The sequence below is a fragment of the Notolepis coatsorum genome, assembly GCF_963971535.1.
Source record: "Notolepis coatsorum genome assembly, chromosome: 10".
Taxonomy (NCBI): domain Eukaryota; kingdom Metazoa; phylum Chordata; class Actinopteri; order Aulopiformes; family Paralepididae; genus Notolepis; species Notolepis coatsorum.
In genome coordinates, this window is record NC_140174.1 from 96,481,563 (window position 1) to 96,505,877 (window position 24,315).

The 24,315-nt window shown below is 42.7% G+C and overlaps 2 protein-coding genes across 2 annotated transcripts in view; one reads left to right on the forward strand and one right to left on the reverse strand.

Annotated features, from left to right (window-relative positions):
• Positions 1–44: 44 nt before the first annotated feature.
• mmab (metabolism of cobalamin associated B) lies at positions 45–4,048 on the forward strand. The gene is made up of 9 exons (XM_084323469.1): positions 45–162; positions 384–445; positions 529–622; positions 703–760; positions 851–923; positions 1,034–1,131; positions 2,658–2,722; positions 3,311–3,370; positions 3,822–4,048. Exons 1-9 carry the CDS (start codon positions 56–58, stop codon positions 3,904–3,906), a joined length of 702 nt encoding a protein of 233 aa, XP_084179595.1. The 5' UTR covers positions 45–55; the 3' UTR covers positions 3,907–4,048.
• Positions 4,049–4,361: 313 nt separating this feature from the next.
• Positions 4,362–24,315, reverse strand: part of aldh3b4 (aldehyde dehydrogenase 3 family, member B4) — a gene marked incomplete at both ends in the record, with an annotated part of 30,433 nt that continues 10,479 nt past the window's right edge. Inside the window, 7 exons of the mRNA XM_084322487.1 lie at positions 4,362–4,561; positions 5,114–5,213; positions 5,323–5,489; positions 5,607–5,996; positions 6,092–6,173; positions 23,834–23,919; positions 24,025–24,145. Of these exons, the coding sequence (XP_084178613.1) occupies positions 4,362–4,561; positions 5,114–5,213; positions 5,323–5,489; positions 5,607–5,996; positions 6,092–6,173; positions 23,834–23,919; positions 24,025–24,145 (1,146 nt within the window). The remainder of the gene's footprint in view (positions 4,562–5,113; positions 5,214–5,322; positions 5,490–5,606; positions 5,997–6,091; positions 6,174–23,833; positions 23,920–24,024; positions 24,146–24,315) is intronic.

A 24,315-nucleotide genomic window follows, 5' to 3' on the forward strand; every position in this document is an offset into this window, starting at 1 on the left:
GCACGAGCCGACGTGCACATACAATTCACCTCCGTGTATTGCGAATGCTAAAAACATGGCTTCACTGGTTACGAAACCCTCTCATCTATTTTGTATTCAAAGGACATTCAAATGTCTAAACGTGCACTGGACAAAGAAGGCATTTGGTTTGGTGAACAGAAGGTAGTCTTGTCACCCTTTATTCTCCTAATATTAGAATCTTAGATCTTGTTGCATTTTGCTCCACCGGCTAACGTTAGTCTACCAGAATGTTGACAGGTTAGCACTGCAGCATCGCATCGCATCAGAGGGTGATAGGCCACTTTATATACCACATTATATTCTATTCTGTTATTAAATTATATTATGAATATTGTTATTAAAATCTTCTATACTTGGAACAGTTATGCCACCGAAGGGGACAGCAACAGGACGCCCAAAATATACACCAAAACTGGAGACAAAGGTTGGTTTTGTAGGTTTCATTGTATACTAGTGTCATTATTTAATGTTTAAATGCTTACTGTATCCTCATATCTTCTCCAAAAGGTTTCTCAAGCACATTCACAGGAGAGAGAAGGCCAAAAGAAGACCATGTGTTTGAGGCGTTGGGAGCTACAGATGAACTGTCATCGGCTATTGGGTATTTGTCCATATTTTACAGTCTATTCAAAATGTTTTGTTTTGGGTTTTTTGACTGACAATCTTCTATGTTCATTATAGCTTGGCCAGAGAGTTCTGCTTTGATAAAGACCACACGTTCACATATCAACTAGACAAGGTTGGATTATCAATTCGCTTTTATTAGCCTCCTTCACTTCTGACAATATCAGATTATTTCCTATACAAAATTCTACTTCTCCTCCTACAGATACAGTGTATTTTACAAGACGTGGGCTCAAATATCGCCACCCCTCGTTCATCCGCAAGAGACAGTCACATAAGTAAATAATGTTTTTCAAATAATACAATATGTCTATGAATTGAAATGGCCTTGTCATTATGAAATGCTCAGTCAAGATCTGCTTGCTAATTTTGCTTTCTTTCTGATCAGAGAAAACCAAATTTACCCCTCAGCCAGTGTCAGACCTGGAGGGCTGGATTGATACATTCTCAGAGGAACTCCCACCATTGACTAACTTCATATTACCTGTAAGCCCACTCACATCTAGGGCTAAATAATAGACTTCATATTACCTGTAAGCCCACTCACATCTAGGGCTAAATAATAGACTTCATATTACTTGTAAGCCCACTCACATCTAGGGCTAAATAATAGACTTCATATTACCTGTAAGCCCGCTCACATCTAGGGGGCTAAATAATATACTTCATATTACCTGTAAGCCCACTCACATCTAGGGCTAAATAATATACTTCATATTACTTGTAAGCCCACTCACATCTAGCCCTAAATAATAGACTTCATATTACTTGTAAACCCACTCACATCTAGGGCTAAATAATAGACTAAATGTCATGTGATTATTTTAGAATATATAGTGCAATATAACTTGCAATATCATTCATAATTTTAAGTCTTTCAATAGTATATTGTGGGAACATATTTCAACCACTATGTAATAGGGATGCACAATGTATGTGACTATATTGGTATCGGCCAATGATAGTGATATTTTCATCTTTATCAGTCCGATGAGATATATATCAGCAAACATAAATCAGCTGGTGATAGGGATTTTTTTATTGATTACATCGGTCCAGCTGCCTGTGTTTTCTTTTGTTTGGGTAACGTTACTTGTATGTGACAATGATGCAGCACAGGATTGTGGGCTAACATTGTTTCAGTATGTACATAAATAGTATGTACAAAATGTGATTATCATAAAATAAATATTTATACAGATCATATTGACATCGGTTATCGGCCATAACAGACATTTTTATATTGGCCAAAACCTTCATATCGGTGCATCCCTACTATGTAAGTGTTGACACGCCAACTTTTTGGGATATTAGCTTATTTGCCATCTACCCTGGAGTTAGACAAGCCGATACATACCCTTTTCTTCTCCGTGCATGCATTAGGCTTAGGGAACAGCCGCACCGTTAGTCTAGCTTAGTGTCATTCACTGGAAGTAGGTGTGCCAGTGTAGCCTAGTGATTCCATCATCTCAAAAGCCCTGTTTTTTTTTTAAAAACAGGGCTTTTGAGGTGATGTAATGACTGCGCCCAGGCATCAGTGGTTCGGCAAATTCTCCACGTGGTAAATACACAGGTCACAACATGTTTACAGGAACGTTTTTTGGAGTTGTATTTGGAGTGTATTTTGTGACTGTTGGGAACTAGGCTACACTGGCACACCTACTTCCAGTGAATGATGCTAAGCTAGGCTAACTAGCTAGGTGCAGCTGTTCCCTAAGCCTAATGCATGCACAGAGAAGAAAAGGGTATGTATCTGCTTGTCTCCCTCCAGGGTAGATGGCAAATAAGATAATTTCCCAAAAAGTTAGCATGTTCCTTTAACATAGTGTTTCTGGGTATGAGTGAAGCATGTCTTCATTCTCTTTTCAGTCTCACGTTCTCTAATTTATTGTGTGATACATTGTTCAGGCCTAACTCACCCCAGATTGAGACCTGGGCTTGTGAGACCTGGGGTTGCGAGAGCCCGTTCTTTTAGGAGATGGTGACAATAGGCCATGTATTGTGTTTCACAGTCTGGAGGAAAGAGCAGCGCTGCTCTGCACGTGGCTCGGACTGTCTGTCGCAGAGCAGAACGCAGGTCAGTTTCACCGGGTTCCAGTGTTAGTTTAACACAAATCAGTTTAACACATATGAAACATATGAAAACGGGGTCCCTTGAAAATGTCCTAACGAAGCTAAAGTGACTAATATCAGATTATTTAAAAATAAGAAAATTAAAAGCAAATGCCAACCACTAACATACTCCCAAGAGGAGCTTGATTTCTATCCCAGTGGTGAATAACAAGTTGTTTTACACTAAAAAAAAACATCAATAAAATTACTGAGATGAGAATTTGATGTGATTTTAAATGTTGGGGTCACATGAATTTTCCAACCTCAACTTGGAGATATGGGCCTGTATTTATCAAACTTCTATGAATAGAAGTAGGCTACTGGTCTGGGATCAGACTGCTCGGGTCACATGACCATATATACCTCACTATGACTCCTTTGAGATTCTGGATAAATACAGTCTGTCAGTCTAGAATAAGGTCATGAAGACGAGTGCTTATGTTTCAGTGACACCAGATCAGCACTCCTACTCTATGTTTTGTGAATATGGGCTCAGCTAATTTGTCTTAATTTACTGGTACCATTTGCTGACAGTTTTGTGTTCTTGTTCCAGTGTTGCTCCTATTGTGCGCTCGGGTGAAGCAGATCCAGATATTGCAAAGTTTTTGAACAGGTCAGTATCGTGCATCACTGACATTTAAAAGGAAAACACCAACATTATGGGAAATGTGCTTACCATCTTCTCCAGAGTCAGACAAGAAGATACTGTAGATACCAATGTCCTCTCTGTGTGTTCAGTAGAAAGCTATCCAGCTGCAAGCTAGCCTAGCTTAGCACAAATGAATGGAAGCGGATATGGAGTGGTGGTAGCCTAGGCGTTTGCCAAAAACACCTCTCCCGGATTTGGAAACTAGGCTGGCCATTCATTTGTGCTAAGCTAGGCTAGCAGCCGGATAGCTTTCTACTGAACACACAGGGAGGAAATTGGTATCCATCTTCTTGTTTGACTCTGGAAAATACGTTAAGCGCATTTCCCATAATGTTGGTGTGTTCCTTTACAAACATGAACATGATTGACAGAAAAGTAAGAAATATGTAAAAAATAATCTTACATTTTCCCTCAGATTGAGTGACTACCTGTTCACAGTGGCTAGATATGCAGCCATGAAAGAAGGGAATAAAGAAAAGATCTACAAAAGACCAGAATGATAGAACTCGGGTGAGGAGGACAACATTGTGGGATTTTGGGACAAAACTGCTCAAAGACTGCATTTGTCCAAATTGAAAAATCATACTTTCTGATTGAAGATCGGGATTTGTTTGTACAGTCAGATGTAATATTTCTCCTGATAAGCTGTAAATAAAAACACATAATATAAACCCTTCATGGTATTGTAATTATCACTGCATAAGCTGAATAGATAATGTTCCAATACATTATCATAATGGATAATCATGACATGACATGATCTCACCCCCTCTTTTCACTGAACTCATAAGATGCATTTGAATGCCAAGGCTGTCTCATGAGGACAGTAGGTCTTGGCTTCTCTTTCCACATAGCTCTGTTACCACCCCCCCCCCCCCACACACACACACACACACACACAGTCAAAGGATTTGGCACCAGCCCTGGCTCTTCTGGGAGAGGGTACTGGCCCATGTTACAGGATTTGGCACCAGCCCTGGCTCTTCTGGGAGAGGGTACTGGCCCATGTTAGCAGAGACAGATTGCGGTCCTCGTAAGGCGGGTAGCGCAGATAGGTGATGCACTCAAAGCGCGTGTTTCTTAGCAGGCAGGACTTCCTGTGAGAGAAGGTGTCGAAACTGTAGCGGCCGTGGTAGGAGCCCATGCCACTGGCACCTGTCGGGTTTTAAAGAAGACGTGTTAATACTATGCATTTATACATGGGCTGTTTTTTTGCCATCCTCATTGTATACACAGAGTTCATGTCGGATTACTTTGAAATGTAGTTACTGAATACAAATGACATGGCAATTTTTGTAATAACTAATAAGTGACATAATCCCTTCGATTACAAAACAAGTCTGTTCTGTTAATCTAATTGGATACTTTTGGATGACTTCAAAATCAAATATTAAGATTGCACCTTATACAAAAGAAGAAATGGATACAGTTCCACAGTTCCACAAATGTTCTTTTTTTCTCTCTCTAATCATCTCAACGTTTACCATATTCTGTATTTACAGTTGGTCAAATCAAATGACCCTTACAAAAACACATCAAGCTTCCTTGACAAAATGTAAATGTACTTGCTTTTTGTAATCCGATTACATAATCCCGATTACATGTAGTCAGTTGCTACCCAACTCCGATTGTGCGCTCCATTAAGCTTTGGTCCAACCCATCGTTAAATCCCTCTGCTGTGAGTGAGGGAGCGCGCCACTGACTTACCAACCCCACCGAAAGGCAGCACTACCATCAGACTCTGCAGCACGCTGTCGTTAGAGCAGAAGCTCCCGCTAGAGGTCTCGTTCATTAGCCTTGAGATGACCTGCAGCAGGGAAGATGGACGTATGTGAAAAGAATATAATGAAATGACAGCTGTACAAAGCCTGTCCATTGAATACTGAATACGTGACTTAATAATGCATGCCTTTCACCTTGCTGTTGGTGGAGTACGCGTACACACAGAGAGGCTTCTCTTGCTTATTAATGAAGGCGATGGCCTCATCCACACTTTCTACGGTCAAGATTGGCAGAACTGGGCCAAGAATGCCCTGTTGCATGACAGGGTCCGAGTTCCCCACCTCTGTCAGAATCGTCGGGGCTTAAACACACACAAAAAAAAGAAAACACACATCCAGAAGCAATAACGGCAATTGCAGCGCAGATTGTTATGTTGGGTGGATTTTAAAATCCCCAAAAGAGATAACTAATGTATTACCAATATATCTCTCTGCTTCAATCACCTGCCCACCGACGGCCACCTTGCCGGACCTCCACAGGAGGTCTCTGGTGCGGTTGAAGCTCTCCAGATTCACCATTCGGCCAAAGCTGCGGGACTCTCGGGGATCCGCGCCGTAGAACTGTACCAGGCAGCACTTCATGGCCTGGACCAGGTGTGTTTTGACATCGGCGTGGCACAGGATGTAGTCGGGAGCCACCACGCTCTGCCCAGCGTTGTGGAAGCGTGCCCAGGCGATGCGCTGTGCGGTGGAGTTGATGTCACATTGCTCATCCACGTAACACGGGTTCTTGCTACCCAGAACCAAGGTGACTGGTGTAAGTAGACGCGCCGCGGCCTGGGCCACTCTGCTTCCATCCTCTTTGTTTCCTAGGCAACCGGGTTTAACATTATTAGGAGTGATTCAACATCAGGAGAGTGGCACACTCTGGTCTCTGAATTTATTTTCATCCCATCGTCTTTACCTATGAAGAAGATGTGATCGAATTTGAGTTCCAGGACTTCAGCCAGGTCATTCCCGCCTGCCAGAAGCACATGGAAGCACTCCTGGAAGAAGACGGGACATAGGAATTACCAGTTTAGATCAGATGATTTTAAAAATCCAGTTTAGCATTACTAGTGTACTCATGTAGAAGATTGGCTTAATCTAGTCAATTTGTCTAATATATGTAATTAGTTTAGAAAATCCTGTGGAATGTTGTAGGAAAAAGAATTATGAACAATACCACATTTTAAAAACATTTTATTTTACATGGCTGTTTATTCGTACGACAATGACGAGGGAAAGCACTATTCAATTACTTGATCAAATCCTTTGACACTATTTCCTCAGCTGGAGATGGCTCTGGAAAGTTGGAATTTGATCTCAGTGGAGCCACCTAGGGGCCATTCTGTAGAATAGCAAGTGATATGGCGAAAAGGGAGATTTCTACCTTTAATTTTACTTCCTGCAATTTGTACAGACACACCAAGTTAATTGGCTTCAATATCTACATACCAGCAAACAAGCAGATCATTGGCCCCTGGAGCACCACATGTCTACTCCCCATATTGCATGTTTCGTTTCGCAATTCGTTTCGCAATTATGCCACATCAATGTGGAACTCCCTACCAAAAGCTGTAAAGGAATGTGAATCACTACCCACTTTCAAAAACACTCTCAAAAAACACCTACGGGAGACTGCAATTCGAAACTGGCCCCTGTAAATGTCCTAACAACCCCCTCCAATGTACAGTAAATTACCAAGTATGGTCATGTCAATATTCCAATGTACAGTTTTGTTTGTACAGTTGTACAGTGTCCCCCACCCACCCCTCATACCCAACCCCCCCCCCCCCCCACTCCTACCCAAACCCACCCAACCACCTCCAATGTACAGTCCCCCCCCACCCCCACCTACCCAATCCAATGTACAGTTTCTACGTCAAATGTATATACTTTTTTTTTTTCTGGACTCTTTTGGTATCACAAACAGTACTGTATTTGCAAATCTGGTATGTCATAAATGTATAGATGTAGCAGTACTGTCTATCTGTATGTCATGTATGTCATATATGTTACGATGAATTGAAAATGGGGGACCCTGATGTAAACAAGACAAGTCTTTCTCTGGTCTGCATCCCCTTAACAATTGTGTGTATTGAGCTGTACTGTACTGTACCCATTCTGCAATCTGTTAATAAAGTTTTCAATCAATCAATCAATGTAATGAATGTCTGCATTTCTGGAGTGCTTCCCTAGGCCTGCTCGAGGTGCTTTACAATGGAATGACCGCATACATTTTTCAGTATGGCTGGCCCCAGTGGGAACTGAACCCCTAACCCTGCCCTGGCAGTGCTAGTGCCATGCTCAGAGTGTCAAACACGATGAGAAGAACCACACAGAAGCACGATAGACACAACTGTGACATGAATGTTTAAAATAGCATGTACCCTCCCATTTAACTCTTTGCAAAGATCTGGGAAGCTGCTTTAATGCCTATAACTGAGCCAGTAATGGGGTTGGTTCTGGATATTTCACTTTACTGGAACTTCAGAAATCAGCAGTCTTACCTCTATTGTAAGTGCCTCTACAAGTAAGCTAGCGAAAACTGCTGTCCCTGTCGTCTGCTGTCAACACCACCATTCCTCAGGTGTCGGGCTTCTTATTCACTTCTATTCATTTTGAGGACTGATGTGGAATAAATTGGCCAGATATTATTCACAGAGGTGGGCAGACAACAGAGGAGTAGAGTTTACTTACATTACATGTTGCAACATTGAGAGACCTATAGGTTAGAGCGATGGCCTAGATCTCTAAATAATGGTGTGCTAATGTAGTAGAATTCCAGCCAAACTGGTGGTTATTGTACTGTATATCATGAAGCACAGAATGGCGAAAACACAGAGGTACAATACATACACTTTTCTCCCCCCCCCTCCTAAAGTACAAGAAACGAGACACCTCTGACTTAGTAATGCAGCTGTTGCTTCGGGCTTCCTCAAATCTCTGTGGAGGGGGGTTGAAACAAGCAGACGCTTATTGAGTAGGAGACAGTGTCTCGTTTGATCCTTCCTGGGAAAGTCAATAACATGGGTGATTTTACAACCCAGGGCCCTAGGCCATCTGTTCCAACAATGAAACTGCCATTTGAGATGCCAGTTTGTCTCTGCTGAAAACAAAAGAGCAGATAACCATCACAGATCAAAAGAAAAGACCATTTGAAACCACATCGTGACACAATTCGATGTAAAACGTCACGATAAGGAGTTAGCCAATAAGAGTTGAGAGTACGTGTCCTCCAATAGGAACACTCGAGGAGAGGTTGGAAAACGCCCGCTTGCCGTAACATTAGAGGCGGAGCCTAAATTTGATATTAGCAAGACTCCGTGCTAGTAGAGACAGAACAACAGACCCGAACAGAGACCCAGGAAGCGACAAAGAACACACACCCTTTCTCTCTCCAACAGACTGAGGAAAACACGCAGCAGAGAGACGGCCGCGAAAACCTACGATCTGAAGAAGCCGAGACGAGACAAGCCCATAGATATTGAATATTTAGCCTAAAGTCTGGTGAACCTCGGCATAGTGAGGTCTTCCATCAGGTTTTATTGCAATTGTTCCTTCAAATCTTTGATTTGTATTGATTGAAATCCTTCTTATTAAACACGGATTCCTTTTCAAACTGCTCAGAACTCGATTTCTTCAACCGCCGCGCCGTGTTCTCTGAAGGTGTACGAGCAGAAAACCATCACATACATGGTTATCTGCATTTGTAGCTAAGTAGTACTTCAAAGAGCTTTATAAGGTTAAAACACAGCGCAGAGTACGAAGATTAAGCTAGGAAGTTACTACAATTTTGGTGCTGTGACCCTTGAATAGAAACGTCCGGTTTGAACGAGAACAAAGGAGAATTTTTTTTTTTTTTTTTTTTTTCTCCTCTTTCTTCACCTCGAACGACAACAACAACTGATCAATCGATCCGTCTTCAAGTGACTGGAAGTCGCTAAAGGTGAGTGTTATGGAGTGTACGGGTGTTCAATTCGAACCAACGAGGGGGTGGCTAAAAGTATGACTGTAATTAAGTATTAAATGAAATGTTCTGACCAAGGGGTAGCGGCTCAAGGCTGTGTGATTAGGGGTCCTGTGAGCAGGATTTTTAACCACACTAGTGCTGTAGTATTCCTTACAGTAAGAGAGTTAAGCACGGATATGCGTAGTATTTTCCATAGTAGAAATTTTAGCATAAGTGAACGAGACGCTGCCCGTGGTCGGAACATTAAGAATAGGTATGGAAGTATTTAGGAACAATGTCTAGGTTTGTGCTCAGGGTTGAGCAAGGGGAACGTGTGCATAGTACGCCTTATAGTATTGGCTTAAGCACATAATGCGTAGTATTTTCTAAAGTAGAAATGAAGCATGAATAGGGTCTAGTTTTTACCCTGGGCACAGCCGGACATGTTAGATTTAAACAACGATAGGCTGTAACATTAGAATGATACGTTAAGGTGGACTCGTATGTTGCAAGCTATGGTTAAACAATTACTAGTGTATGATGTTTGTGTATGAGTGAAAGCGTTATGGTTAGGTTTAACATGTGTAAAGTATATAGATTAAATCTGTAAAGTGGCACTTATAATATGACGGAGAACGGTTTTTGGTGTTGAACCTGGTGCACGCAATATCCACTGCGCCACTCAACTATGCGTGGAGGGGAAGCGCGTTCTCGTCAAAGCTCGTACGTATCAACGTTAGCTGTTGTGTTAGCCTCTGAGGCACCGGAGCGAACGGAGGGAAAAGTAGACGTAATTCAAATGTATAAGGTCGATCGATAGTGTCTTGAGATTACGGCGATGTGTAAGGCACTTAAAATTTTTCATATTCGTGGCGGATAAAACAGTTATGTAATGTTTAAGGTGATCGGGATTATCTAGACCCCGACCCGGAAGTCGTTCTAAGCTCGCCGGGAATGACGACGGAGGGGTCAAACTAGTATTTTACTATTATGTTTTTATATTTCTAATTAGATCACTACACTGGCGTTTTGAGGGGAATAGGATTCTGTTGTGGGGTATGTGGTATTGTATTAACGTTGCGAGGGGACGGCCCGCGCGGCGGAACGGGTCGTTGGGAACGTTTTTATGGGATCATGGGAGAAGCTAAGCTAATGCTACCTAGCTGCGCTAAACGGCTAAAGCGGTCGCCGGATGTGACGTCGTAAGCGCGCGCTAGGTTGAAGCTAACGAAGCTAATATGCTAAGCTAACGAAGCTAATATGCTAAGCTAACATGCTAAGCTAACTGTGCTGACGTCATGGCATGACGGGACTCTCGGTATGTCTCGCGAGGGGGCGTCCATCTTAGAAGGGGCGCCGAGCGTCCATCTTAGAAGGGGCGCCGAGCGTCCATTTTGGGAGGGTACCGAGCGTCCATCTTGGTAGGGGTGGCGAGCGTCCATTGTTAAGGGGAAGGTGGAGTTTATTGGGGATACGGTAGGGGGCAGAAGTGTACAGGATGGATGTGTTTGGATTCTGCTCACAGAACGTTTTCATTGTACACTCTCTCTCCCCCTCTTCTTCCCTCTCACCTCCCTTCCTCTCTCTCTCTTTCTCTTTCTCTCTCTCTCTCTCTCTCTCTCTCCTTTCCTTCTCTCACCCTCCCTCTCCCTTTTCGCCTCCCCCCCCTCTTTCTCTCTCTCTCTCTCTCTCTCTTCCTCTTTCTCTCTCTCTCTCCCTCTCACTCTCACCTTCCTCTTTCTTTCTCTTTCTCTTTCTCTCTCTCTCTCTCTCTCTCTCTTCCCCTCTCTCTCCCCCTCTCTCTCTCTCTCTCTCTCTTTCTCTTCCTCTCTCTCTCTCCCTTTCTCTTTCTCTCTCTCTCTCTCTTTCTCTTTCTTTTTCTCTCTCTCTTTCTCTCTCTCTCGCCTCCTCTCCCTCTCTCTCTCTTCCTCTTTCACCCCCCCCTCTCTTTCTTTCCTTCTCTCACCCTCCCTCTCCCTTTTCGCCTCCCCCCTCTCTCCCTCTCTCTCTTTCTTACCCCCCCCCTCTCGCTCGCTCCCCTCATTTCAACACCGCCTCTCTTCCATGTACCCCCCCCCTCGGCCCCCCCCCCCGAAACGCTTCTCTTTCTCTCCTGGGTTAGGGCCTGTGTATAGAGTTTTTTATGGGTTTCAAACGCGGTGTAGTGCTAGGTATATTGTTTTGGGACTTATTAAGTTGGTTAGGTTACATAGGATGGAGAATTGCTAAGTATTTGCTGTGTGCTGTGGTGATGTTTGCGGTTATAGTAGTTTGTGTGAATGTTATCAGGGTATGTGTGACGTACGTGTTCAAGACTCTCGGCGCGGCTGGTTCTGCGTCGGGGGACCCACACCGCTCGGTTGCGCCTGCGTATGCAATGATGGTGATGAGGGTTGGCGCGGAGGGTGGCAGGGTGGGTGTGGGCGTTCCGATGAAGCCGTGGTGCCCGGCGTCCGCGCTGGCGACTATTCTCTGATCTGGGTGGTGGACATTCAGGGTTGGGGAGTGGGAGGGCCGGGGCGTGCGTGTGGGTGCGAGGCGGGGGACGTTCCTGGACGGCCGTGCGTTGCAATTGACGGGATAGGATTGTGTGTACAATTGTGTTTTTTTCCCCATAGTAGGTACGTTTGGAGGGCTGTGTGGTATGGGGCGGTGTGCCCGGGGTTCGGTGTTGGGTCTGGTCGGCTATGTGTGGCCGTCCGGCAGGGCACTGGACTCTGGGGATACTGGCCTGGAGCACAGGGGAGGTTGCCGGGATGCTGTCTGCTATGTACCTGTGGTGAGGTGGGTTTAGGCCGCTGTGGAGAGGCTGTCAAGGTCTTTTCAGAAAAACAGGGTCGGCACCTCACGGCGTGCGTGGCGCGGCGTCTGTGGCATTCTTTAGATTACCTCTGGGGGACACGTGTCTGGGTGACAGGTGTCCCCTGGGGGGTGTGGTACTAAATAATGGAAAAGAATGTAAAAAATGAATGTAACTATATTAATCAAGATGTTTTGGTTTTCCGAGGAACATCAGAATTGGAGCAGGATCAAGCGGAAGTAAAGGAGAGCGGAGATTCAACAAAAAATAGGAACCCAGTGTGTTGACAGAGATCGAACGAGATAAGCTGTATCGTTATATCGTTATTTTCAAACAGATCACACTGTGTCTTGTTAAATATTTTAGTATAGTGTTGCCCGACATTTCCAATGCATAACGAATAGTGGAGATAACAGGGAAATGCCACTGAATTAAGTCTGGATGTTTTTTGCTTTCTTTCCATACAGGTGCTCGACTGGACAGGAGCTCTGAACGAATTCCATAACCATCTGGGGAAACGGGCCGGCTGTAATGAGCCTTGGTATAAGTATGAATGATAAGCCAGTTATCAATCCTTGTCTGCACAGTAAAACGTTGACAGTGAGTGTTTTAACTCAAGTAAGTAGAAATAGGAAAGACAGAGAAACTTGTTTTTTCAAACGGTAATTACAGGAGTGTTTGAAGTGGAATGAATGACAGGAACATAGGAAGTTCACCTTAGTGGAACATTGATAGGAACAACTGGAGCGGTAAATGCAATATTATTAACAATAGAATAATAACAACAACAATATGGAAAAGGGGCTTAGTGATCGGGCCATTGGGGGGAGTAGGCCGAGAGCCTCTGCAGACATTTCCCAGATAGACTTTACCAGTGATAATGATCTGATCAATATGGACTTCTCTCATGTGACCAGTACGACAAAAGGACTGGCAATGTTGACTTTGGTTCCAATACAGGGGAGTGAACCAGTGACGACGGTGTTACTCCAACCAGAACCGATTCAAGCTGGAGTGTCCATTGCAGGCGACTGCAGTTTAACCAAGGTACAGAAAAAGAGACTGAGGAGGGCAGCGTTGTTACAGTGGTCCCGTGAAATCCACTCTGGCCGGATGGCTGGAACTGAGACCGACAGCAGGTATGGAATACACGAACAGCTTCTACAGCCCCCATGTCCAACCTGCCCTCAGCACCGAAGCCAAGATGAGAGGCGGGAAGAAACACATTCCATTCGGAGGACACAACGACTTTGTGGTCAAACCCAAACACATGGTGATGGAGAACCCCTCCCCCATCAGGCCGTTCCAGTACGTGGGTGCTCCAGACAGCGAGCAGACCCTCCTCGCCGCCCCGGCCCAGTTCCTGCTGGAGACCTTTCTGCAGAGCTGCTGCCACAGGCTGTTCCCCAAAGCCGTCCGGAACAGAACCAACCCTGTGCTGTCCATCGACAGCTACCTCAACATCGGCCCAGCCCAGTGATGGGAAGTCAAACCGCCGGTGCTGAGATGGGGGAAGAGGCAGCATCCTATAGACAACAGAGAGCGTTTGTGACAGCGTTCGAACAACACAGGGCAGTTCATCGAGATCTGATGAAGATACAGCTGGAGATTGGTCAAGCCGCACACGAGATTCAGAGATTGGGACGAGAACTGGCAAGAAAGGCTGCGCTACTAGAAGCGACAGCTGTTGAAATCATGCTTCAGGCGTCTGACCTAGGCCGCCGTGATCAAAGAGTGCCCTGTGCTCCGTTGCCCGGACAGGGAACTGGGCCGCGATACAAAGAGTGGCAACCATGGCCGAAAGGAGGAGGCAGACCCCGGAATCCGGGAGGATTCCGGCCACGGGTGGTGGTGTGTTGGACATGTGGCGTGACTGGTCATATCTCACGGGAGTGTGCGAACAATGGCCCGGCTAGCTCAGACTGATTAGAATAAGGATAGAGATGATGATACATAGATAAGGTTTGATTAGGTGTGCGAGTTACTAAAATGGTTTGGAAGACTAACCAGGGTAAGTTGGGGCTATAGAGGGATGACGTAACTGAATATTGCATGAGCTAATCAAACTAACAAAATTAATGGTTTTAGACAGGAACAATGGAACATTTAATGTTAGACAGAGTTGGAAACAAAGGACTATTTAATTTTGTTGCAGGGGTATTTATGCCTCTAGATGATAGTTAATTCTGTTGGATGAGTGTATAGCATTTAGGCACTCACAATTTTTGCTTATTTACAACTTTCTTTGTTTTTGTTTGACTATATTTTTTAGGAACTGGCTGGCTGGGAGGGATCTCTCGCTGGTCAGGGATAGCAGGTGGTGGTGACACAGCGAGACTGGTAGGAAGTCTGATATAATGAGCTGGAAACTGAGAAATGGACGGGAGCTGGTTCATGGTTTGTTTTCCGCTCATTAAGAGTCCAGATGTAGAATCTGGGGGGTTGTGTCACATGTTGGGTTATGTTAAGTGTTGAGAAAACATATTTCTCTGTCTATAGAAAGCTCTGTAGGTTTCTGGTCGCAAATTGGCCAGATAGTGTTCATGTAGGGTGCAGACATGTGAATTTGATGATTGACTTATGGGAGGCTCTGCACCGGCTTGTTGAAAGCTGGCGGAGTGTGTGTGATGAGTGTTTAAAGGGACTGTGGTTTGTTGACCATGCACATAGGGGCTGTTGGTGATTGGCCTCGTCTAGAGCTGGCTGTCCGGACCGAGGAGCTGTCGGGAAACAAGGTATTGATAGTGAAATAATGAATATTCCACTTTTAAGGGCGTGGATAGTTGTGTTGAGCTTGAGATATTTGATCTAGTAAAACAGTACAGCACAAATAAGAAATGAGACAAAGGTGATTTGATTGGATGCTAACGTAAGAAGCTGTAAAATACATAGATAAATGATTTGGAGAATTATGTATTGTTAAAATGCGGAACAGTAGAGAATGTATCTGCGAAAATAAATGTTTCCAATCTATTATGTGTTTTGTAAATAATAATCCAAAATGCAAATAAGGACAGAGGGAAAATCGTTTCCCTCTGTGGAAAATTGGAGCAGTACCGAGACCTGCACACAACAAAGAGGAGGCTGTGGTTAGCACAAGGTAAAACAATAAGAAAACGGTTAAAAACGAATTAAAAATAAGCTGGTAATGATCTGTCAACACACAGGACTGATTTGGTTGAACGCTCTCCCTCTAGTACGGTTTGCTTGTCGTTCGTGCGAACTTCGCGGTCTGCGTTTGACACCGCACGAAATGATGCTAGGTCGCTGCATGGTAGTACCAGGTTTGCGCGCGACAGGCAAAGGTCCGAGTTTGGACATCCTGGACAACGACATGCGTGAGTACATAAAATACATGTCAAAGATACACAAAAGTATTCTGGTTCATGTCTCCAGTAGACAGGAGCATGAAACCGGGGATGAGGTGAATAGGCAGACTACACCTCAAATCATACCAGGCGACTACGTTTATGTCAAAGTATTTAGACGCAAGTGGTTTGGCGCGAGACGGGAAGGGCCATACAAAGTCGTTCGAGCCACCGAGAGGGCTTTACAAGTTGAAGGATCGCCTATGTGGTTTCACGTTACTCATTGTGTAAAAGCAACCAATACGGACCAAGAATGGGAACCTGAACCACAAGACCTTGACGGTAAAACCGGGGCGTCGCAACCGTTACACGAAGGCGAAGTGAAGGCGGCGCTAACCCCAAACGATGGGGAAGACCCGGATGATTATGGCGAGCCAGACCGAGGGGGCCACGATTGGCCACCAGTAGAAGATGAAGGTTTTTTACAGGAACCAGACAGAGGAGAGGATTATGAATTGGAACATAATAACTTCTCCTCTGTGGACATGGAGAAGGTACCAGAAGAGCCAGAGGAACCAGTGCTTAGCACAAGCCCGGAACAAGATGCTCGACCACAACGAGTCATCAAGAAGCCTAAACGATATACATAGGCAAAGGAAGGGATAGTGTAACTGATAGGCCTTGGAGAGGGCGTGTACATATTAATTTTTGATTTTTGGTTTTTCATTAGCTAAGCTCTCTCCTTTTTTAGAAATGTTTAGATAGTAAATGCAATGTAAGGTCTTTTCTTTCAGAGTGAATTGCACAAAACAGACACATTTGGATAAAAAACACATAAAGTATAGTCTAAAACCTGGTAATTGGTACGATCATCTTTTTGTATAAAGGGACGTACCTAGACGGAAGTGAAATTGATATAACTGATAACATTGTATATAACCTGCAAAATGAGTGGAAATTGTTAAACGGTGTGCGTGAATAGAGAACTGTGTAAATAAAAGATGGGTCCATAGTCGGTCAGTGGGGGAGGAGTAATGTGGGTGTTGAAAGCAAATGATACTAACAGATATGAAAAATGAGAGTCAGAAGGATTCTGGAAAGGTTTGGCTTTGAGCGAATTAGGTTAAACAGTAAGGTTAAGGTAATTGTAAACAGTTTGTTTGAGGAATTACTAACATGTATCTTGGGGATTATCAATCCCCAAACCGGGGAAACTGTAGTAGAATTCCAGCCAAACTGGTGGTTATTGTACTGTATATCATGAAGCACAGAATGGCGAAAACACAGAGGTACAATACATACACTTTTCTCCCCCCCCCTCCTAAAGTACAAGAAACGAGACACCTCTGACTTAGTAATGCAGCTGTTGCTTCGGGCTTCCTCAAATCTCTGTGGAGGGGGGTTGAAACAAGCAGACGCTTATTGAGTAGGAGACAGTGTCTCGTTTGATCCTTCCTGGGAAAGTCAATAACATGGGTGATTTTACAACCCAGGGCCCTAGGCCATCTGTTCCAACAATGAAACTGCCATTTGAGATGCCAGTTTGTCTCTGCTGAAAACAAAAGAGCAGATAACCATCACAGATCAAAAGAAAAGACCATTTGAAACCACATCGTGACACAATTCGATGTAAAACGTCACGATAAGGAGTTAGCCAATAAGAGTTGAGAGTACGTGTCCTCCAATAGGAACACTCGAGGAGAGGTTGGAAAACGCCCGCTTGCCGTAACATTAGAGGCGGAGCCTAAATTTGATATTAGCAAGACTCCGTGCTAGTAGAGACAGAACAACAGACCCGAACAGAGACCCAGGAAGCGACAAAGAACACACACCCTTTCTCTCTCCAACAGACTGAGGAAAACACGCAGCAGAGAGACGGCCGCGAAAACCTACGATCTGAAGAAGCCGAGACGAGACAAGCCCATAGATATTGAATATTTAGCCTAAAGTCTGGTGAACCTCGGCATAGTGAGGTCTTCCATCAGGTTTTATTGCAATTGTTCCTTCAAATCTTTGATTTGTATTGATTGAAATCCTTCTTATTAAACACGGATTCCTTTTCAAACTGCTCAGAACTCGATTTCTTCAACCGCCGCGCCGTGTTCTCTGAAGGTGTACGAGCAGAAAACCATCACATACATGGTTATCTGCATTTGTAGCTAAGTAGTACTTCAAAGAGCTTTATAAGGTTAAAACACAGCGCAGAGTACGAAGATTAAGCTAGGAAGTTACTACACTAACAAAGTATTTATACAGGATAGTAGACAAAACAAGTGGAGCATTGACGGACATAATATGAATTATTATGATGTACAGAGATATCTGGATAATGACGTAGACAACTGTGTGTGTGCATATGTGTGTACAAGTCGAGATATAAGTATAGCGAGAGAGAGAGAGAGAGAGGGTGTGTGTGGGTAGTCTAGGAGTGAAGGCCATGTGTGTGCGTGTGATAGTAAGAGAAAAGGAGAGATAGTGTGTTTGTACATGTGTGTGTGTATTAGAAAGAGAGAAGTGTGTTGGTAAATGTCCCTATCAAGGACCAAGTCTAAATATAATACTTGTACATAATTGTTTTGCTAATGTTGCCATTTTCAAATTATGAGTATAGGAACTATTTCTCACTTGAGGTTTGAACCTTTCACAGAATGTTTAGAATCTTTCCACTAGCAGGGCATCATGTAACCATGGTAACCACTCCACATAGGGAAAAACACAGCACACTCAAACCTAAAACAAATTGATCGGATCTGTTTTTATTTTTCAAAAGTCATGAATCTGTAAATACACATAAAATGCCAAAACAAACGCATACCTCTGACCAGAATTGTCTGCTTTATTGAAAACTGCACAGCAGTAGTTTGTTTATACTTCAGAAGTATGATATTTATCTAGGTCTCCAAAATGAAGTAAGTGAATGAGGAGCCTGACACCTGGGAGGAATGGTGGTGTTGACAGCGGACAGTGGTCGCTAGATGACTTTAGATAGAGGTACTGTAAGACTGCAGACTTTTGACCGGTTCTACTGAAATATCCCTTTAAAGTATACGTTTTTTGGTCAAATTTTCTCTCAGAAATGTGTATTGGGATTCTAGAACTCCATGGCTCAAAGATGAGTAGCTATCATTACATCATTAGAATGTTCAGTTCTCGCGCTATATAGAATTGAGCAATTGCAGGTCATCTGCAGTTATCTTTCAAATTATGTCAACACTGGGAAGAATTTTGCAGTGGACGATTGTGGAGAAAGAAACCCTGCTTCAATATCTCTGGGATCTGTGGAGAAAGAGGACATTATTGAGATGGTAAACAAATGCATGAATAAAACCTCCACAGATGGGGATGACATTGATATGTCTCTGGTAAAAAATATTATTCAAGGAATTGTGGAGCCACTATCTCATATATTAAATTTGTTGTTCAAAATGGGAGCATTCCCTCAAAAAATGAAAATTGCAAAGGTTATACCATTATTTAAAGCTGGAGACAAGCATTTCTTTACCAATTATAGACCGGTATCCCTGCTATCACAGTTCTCAAAGATACTTGAAAAACTATATGTTGCAAGATTAGACACTTTAATTGAAAAACATAATCTCCTAATGGACAGCCAGTATGGTTTTAGAACAGCTAGATCTACCTCCATGGCATTAATGGAGCTTGTAGAGGAAATAACGGACGGTATAGAGAGAAAGAAATATGTATTAGGAATATTCATTGACCTAAAAAAAAGCTTTTGATACAATAGATCATGAGATTTTACTGAAAAAGATGGACAGGTTTGGTGTCAGAGGGGTTGCTCTAGACTGGCTGAAAAGCTATATTAGTAACAGGCAGCAATTTGTTCTGATGGGTCAGCACAAGTCACAATGCTTAAACATTACCTGTGGTGTTCCACAGGGGTCAGTATTGGGACCCAAATTGTTCATTTTATACATAGATGATTATGTAAAGTATCTGACATACTGAAACTTGTTGTCTTTGCGGATGACAACATTTTATGTTCGGGGGATGACCTTCAGCAGCTTTTAGAAGTGGCAAACATAGAAATGGACAAATTAAAAGGTTGGTTCAACACAAATAAGTTATCACTCAATTTGAAAAAAAACCAACTTCATGATATTTGGAAATTGTAAAATAATCACTGATCCTCAACTGAAAATTGATAATGTAAAAATTGAGAGAGTATATACAAACAAGTTTCTAGGGGTCTTAATAGACTACAAACTCTGCTGGAAACTCCATATAAAATATTTGTGTTAAAAGTTAGCGAGAAGTATTGGTATACTGGGCAATACTAGATATATCCTGAATCAGAAAACTATATACATTATATTGCACACTCATTGTACCATATCTATCATATTGATATTGTGTTGAAATCTGGGGAAATACTTATAAAAGCAACTTACAAAAGATAATGCACACTGCAAAAAAGAGCCATACGGATAGTACATCATGGTAGATATTTAGATCACACAAATAGTCTGTTTGTAAGGAGTCAAACATTAAAATTCATGGACTTAATCAAATTAAAATCTGCACAAATTACGTTTCTGGCAATAAAAAACAAATGACCAAGCAACATTCAAAAAATGTTCACGGCTAGAGGGACATTAGCTTTAAAGCAACCTACGGTACGTACAACTCTTAAAAGTATGTGCATTGCAGTTTGTGGGGTATCACTCTGGAATGGTCTGGATGCGAATATAAAATTAAGCTAAAAAATATCAATAAATTTAAAGGTAGCTATAAACAAGCACTTATGGACACATATAAGAGAGAGGAGCTTGAGCAGTAATGTGACTGCCTATTATTTTTTCTTATTTGGATATTTGGATATATAAAAAACTGTACTTTTATTTTATTTTTTATTATTTGTTATATTATTTTTATTTTTATTAAATTATAATGTCAAATATTGTAAGGAAGGGGCAGGGCTTGATAAGTTGTTTTACTTCCCCCTGTTCCTTCTCGAACACTTATTGTATGGAAATAGTCTTTGACTATTTACCTTTTTGTTTTTTAAACTTGTTTTATGTTTCTATGTTCGAGACAAATCAAAATCAAATCAAATCAAATGTCACTTCCCCCGCAGTGCCTGAACAACAAATGCCACCGGTTGCATTAAAACGATTAAGTGATAAAGCTCAAGCATCAAACAAAATGTGATAAACAGATCGATCCCCTCCTAGGCTGCCACAATGTGGAACGACCTAGTACCCACAGCATGTAAAGGAATGTGAATCACTACCCACTTTCAAAACCACTCTCAAAGAGCACCTACGGGAGACTGTAATTCAAAACTGGCCCCTGTAAATGTCCTAACCCAATAATACACGAGACCCTCTTCTTGGGACCAAGTAAGGTTTCGTCGATAATCCAATATACAGTTACCCCACCCCGCCTATACGCACCCCCCCCCCCCCCCACCCACCTCCAATGTACAGTCTCCCCCCCCCCACCCCACCCCACCTACCCAACCTCCTCCAATGTACAGTTTCTTCGTCAAATGTATATACTCTCTCTTTTTTAGACTCTTTTTGTATCACAAACAGTACTGTATTTGTAAATCTGGTATGTCATAAATGTATAGATGTAGCAGTACTGTCTATCAAACTGAACACTGTGACCTCTTTTTTTACTTCTAATTTTTACTATGTTTTTATTTCATACTTATCTTGTCATGCACAGTCTCTGGAGCGCAACAGTAAGAAGCATTTTGTACAAAAGTATTCTGTACTTCTGTATGACAACTATTAAAGAAACTTGAAACTTGAAACTATCTGTATGTCATGTATGTCATATATGTTATGATGAATTGAAAATGGGGGACCCTGATGTAAACAAGACAAAAGTCTTTCTCTGGTCTGCATCCCCTTAACAATTGTGTGTATTGAGCTGTACTGTACTGTACCCATTCTGCAATCTGTTAATAAAATGTTCAATCAATCAATCAATCAAACAAGTTAGGCCTTGCTTGCTAAGCTTAGGACAGTCAATGGGTCTGACTCATTCCCGAAAAATGTTCAAAGATATATTCTTGGAACCACTGAGACATAATCTATGACAAGTACACTCTGAGTCCTGAACGTGCTGGTAATATGTCTTAAGTGGCTGAAACGGTCGCAGAAATTATATGATCTGATATCTGCTTGGAGAATGGCATTCTGTCGTAAACTCCAAAGCGCGTTCCCGTTCAGCTCATTTGCATACAAAACACAGCCTCCATAGCTCCTTATAAGGCAACTGGTGACGCAGCTGTGTGAAATGGAATGGCGGAAGTGCTTTGCGAGCCGCGTGATTACGAAACCTAGCGTCAGTCAGTGCCAATCAGAGAGCGTCTCCGAGAAATGCGGCTAGGTTTCGTAATCACGCTTGCGCCCATCAAAACTAGAATAGATTAATGTATTGGCATCATATACAGCTCGCGGTACACACCTGCCGCAGCGCGCGCGCACACACAGACACACACACACGCGCGCGCGCAGTACTGTATATGAATGAATGAATGACATATAATATATATAGCCTACGGCGGGCGTAATGAATGAACGCAGTATGGCTTATTATTCATTCGTAGGCGCACACAAGACTTGTTTTGGAATATTAATGCAGTCTATTTCCACCGATTAGCTTTAGTTCTTATTTATTTATCCACTGTCATTTCAGTGTTGGTGTATAGGCTATATAGTGTATTTCAATATAAGCAGGCATGCGTTGTTCATGGCACGGGGTACCACTCAGTGGTACCTCACTGAGTATCAGAAGCGCGTGCACGCACATGCACGCGCTCGCGAGAACGCGCTGCGCTCGGCTCGGATCGTTGTGTTTACCTGCGGCGCTACCTCGCATTATCATAACAATAGCCGCTATAGGCTGGTGTCATCAACCAGTCTGGGACTCTTTGTGATGTAAATATGGAACGTCCCAAGTTGCCGCTGCCCACAGAGTGCACCGCCGTCCAAAGGTGAACGACGGCGAACGAAGGGCCAAATCAAAACAGCCGTCAATTCCGAATTGACAACTGTTTTGATTCAACCCCCCACCCACCACCACTCACCCCCGGACAACAACACACTCTGCAAACAGCAGCAACCCGGGACATTCCATATCTACATCACAAACTTCGGGACTGAGTAGATAATTAATTAATCTTCTCTTTATTTTTATTATTTATATTAAAACTGAATCAAACCATAAACAAGGTTGCCTGTTGGGATGTTAGATCCTAATGTGAAAAACTGATTTTATATGTCTGCACTTTATGTGCTCATTTTATGCCTGTCTTAATTCTGTTGTGAAGCACTTTGAGCTGCAGTTTCTGTATGAAAGGCTATACAAACAAAGTGTATTATTGTGCGCGAGGGAACATATGCGCATGCGCGCGGGGCCGCGCGTGCGTGTGCACGCGCGCGTGCGCGCGGCGTCATTATCCTGCGTGGCGGCTCAGCCCATAATAACAACGCAACGCTGAATATAAGTTTAATTGATTAATGATATATTCGAAGGAATGCAGGTTTATAGCTATATCAACCCCCTCCAATGTACAGTAAATGACCAAGTATGGTTTTGTCAATATTCCAATGTACAGTTTTGCTTGTACAGTGTAAGTCTATCCCCCACCCGTCGTGACCCACCCCTACCCAACCTCCTCCAACAGTTTCTACGTCAAATGTACTCTCTTTTCTGGACTCTTTTTGTATCACAAACAGTACTGTATTTGCAAATCTGGTATGTCATAAATGTATAGATGTAGCAGTATTGTCTATCTGTGTCATGTGTGTCATATATGTTATGATGAATTGAAAATGGGGGACCCTGATGTAAACAAGACGAAATTCTTTCTCTGGTCTGCAACCCCTTATGTAATTGAGCTGTACTGTACTGTACCCATTCTGCAATCTGTTAATAAAGTTTTCAATCAATCAATCAAACAAAGGTCTGTCCCATTGTATACCAATCAATGGGATACATTGCATGTTGACCTGCATTCTTTCAAATGTATATAATTAATCATTAAAACAGATGTGTAACAAATAAGAAATACAAATTCCACAGAAGGCATTAAATTATTATTATTTTCAATCATTTCACAATAATTGCATAATTGTGTTTGAATATCTGAGTAATTATTTGTCCAAAATAGCTGGTTCAGATATGGTTAATCCAGCTGCCCTGTGATCAGATGAATCCATATTATTTATTTTTCCGACATCAAATTCGTAATTTCTTATCGTACAAATATTGTCATATTTATTTTAATTATGATTAAGTAATTAATTCCAATGAGGCCTGTAGCATTGACGTGAAGGAATCACTATGAGAACACAGTCTGTCAAGTTATAATAACATTTTAAATTAGTCAATCAATCATGAGATTTGATCGTGGGCTGAGAGCATATTTAAGTGTGCTCCTCAGCACTCTTAGATCTGCTCTCAAATAAGATCTCAGGAAATTTTGAGGACTCCCACTCCCAGCCCTAATATGTCTTAAATAGGCCGAAATCTGGCTAAGACGAAATATTTTGTCGTAACTTCGTTCGAGAATGAGACCCATTAAGAGCAACCCGTCTTCCCCAGTAACCCTTTCCCACAACTCACATCGTCCAGGTATGAGGGGAAGAGAAGGTGGAGAAGCTCTGCTGTGTGAGAGCTGTGCTCAGAGGGGCTGATGACCGCACAGTTTCCTACAGAGACCAACGTGACAAAGTCAAATTACTGTCAAACTAGTTAAGTGGTGAAAGAGAATGAAGAAAGAAAAGAGAAAAAAAAGTATGATGTCATTATGGCACCTGCTGCGATGGCGCCCACCAGTGGCACCAGACAGAGCCGGACGGGGCTCCAGGAGGCGCCTATGATCAACACCACCCCAAGCGGCTCATTCACCACCAGGCAGTCGTCTAACGTGGTGGACTACAGATCAAGAGAATAACATGGGCTCACAATTGGATATTATTATAGAAAAATCATCATGTTCACTCTCTTCTTAGTGGCGGGTTGAAGTTGTGTACCTCTCAGGGGAGATTTAAAAATGCCCTTGTTGTGAAGGGCCAGATTAAAGCTGAGAATCTACATTTATTGTT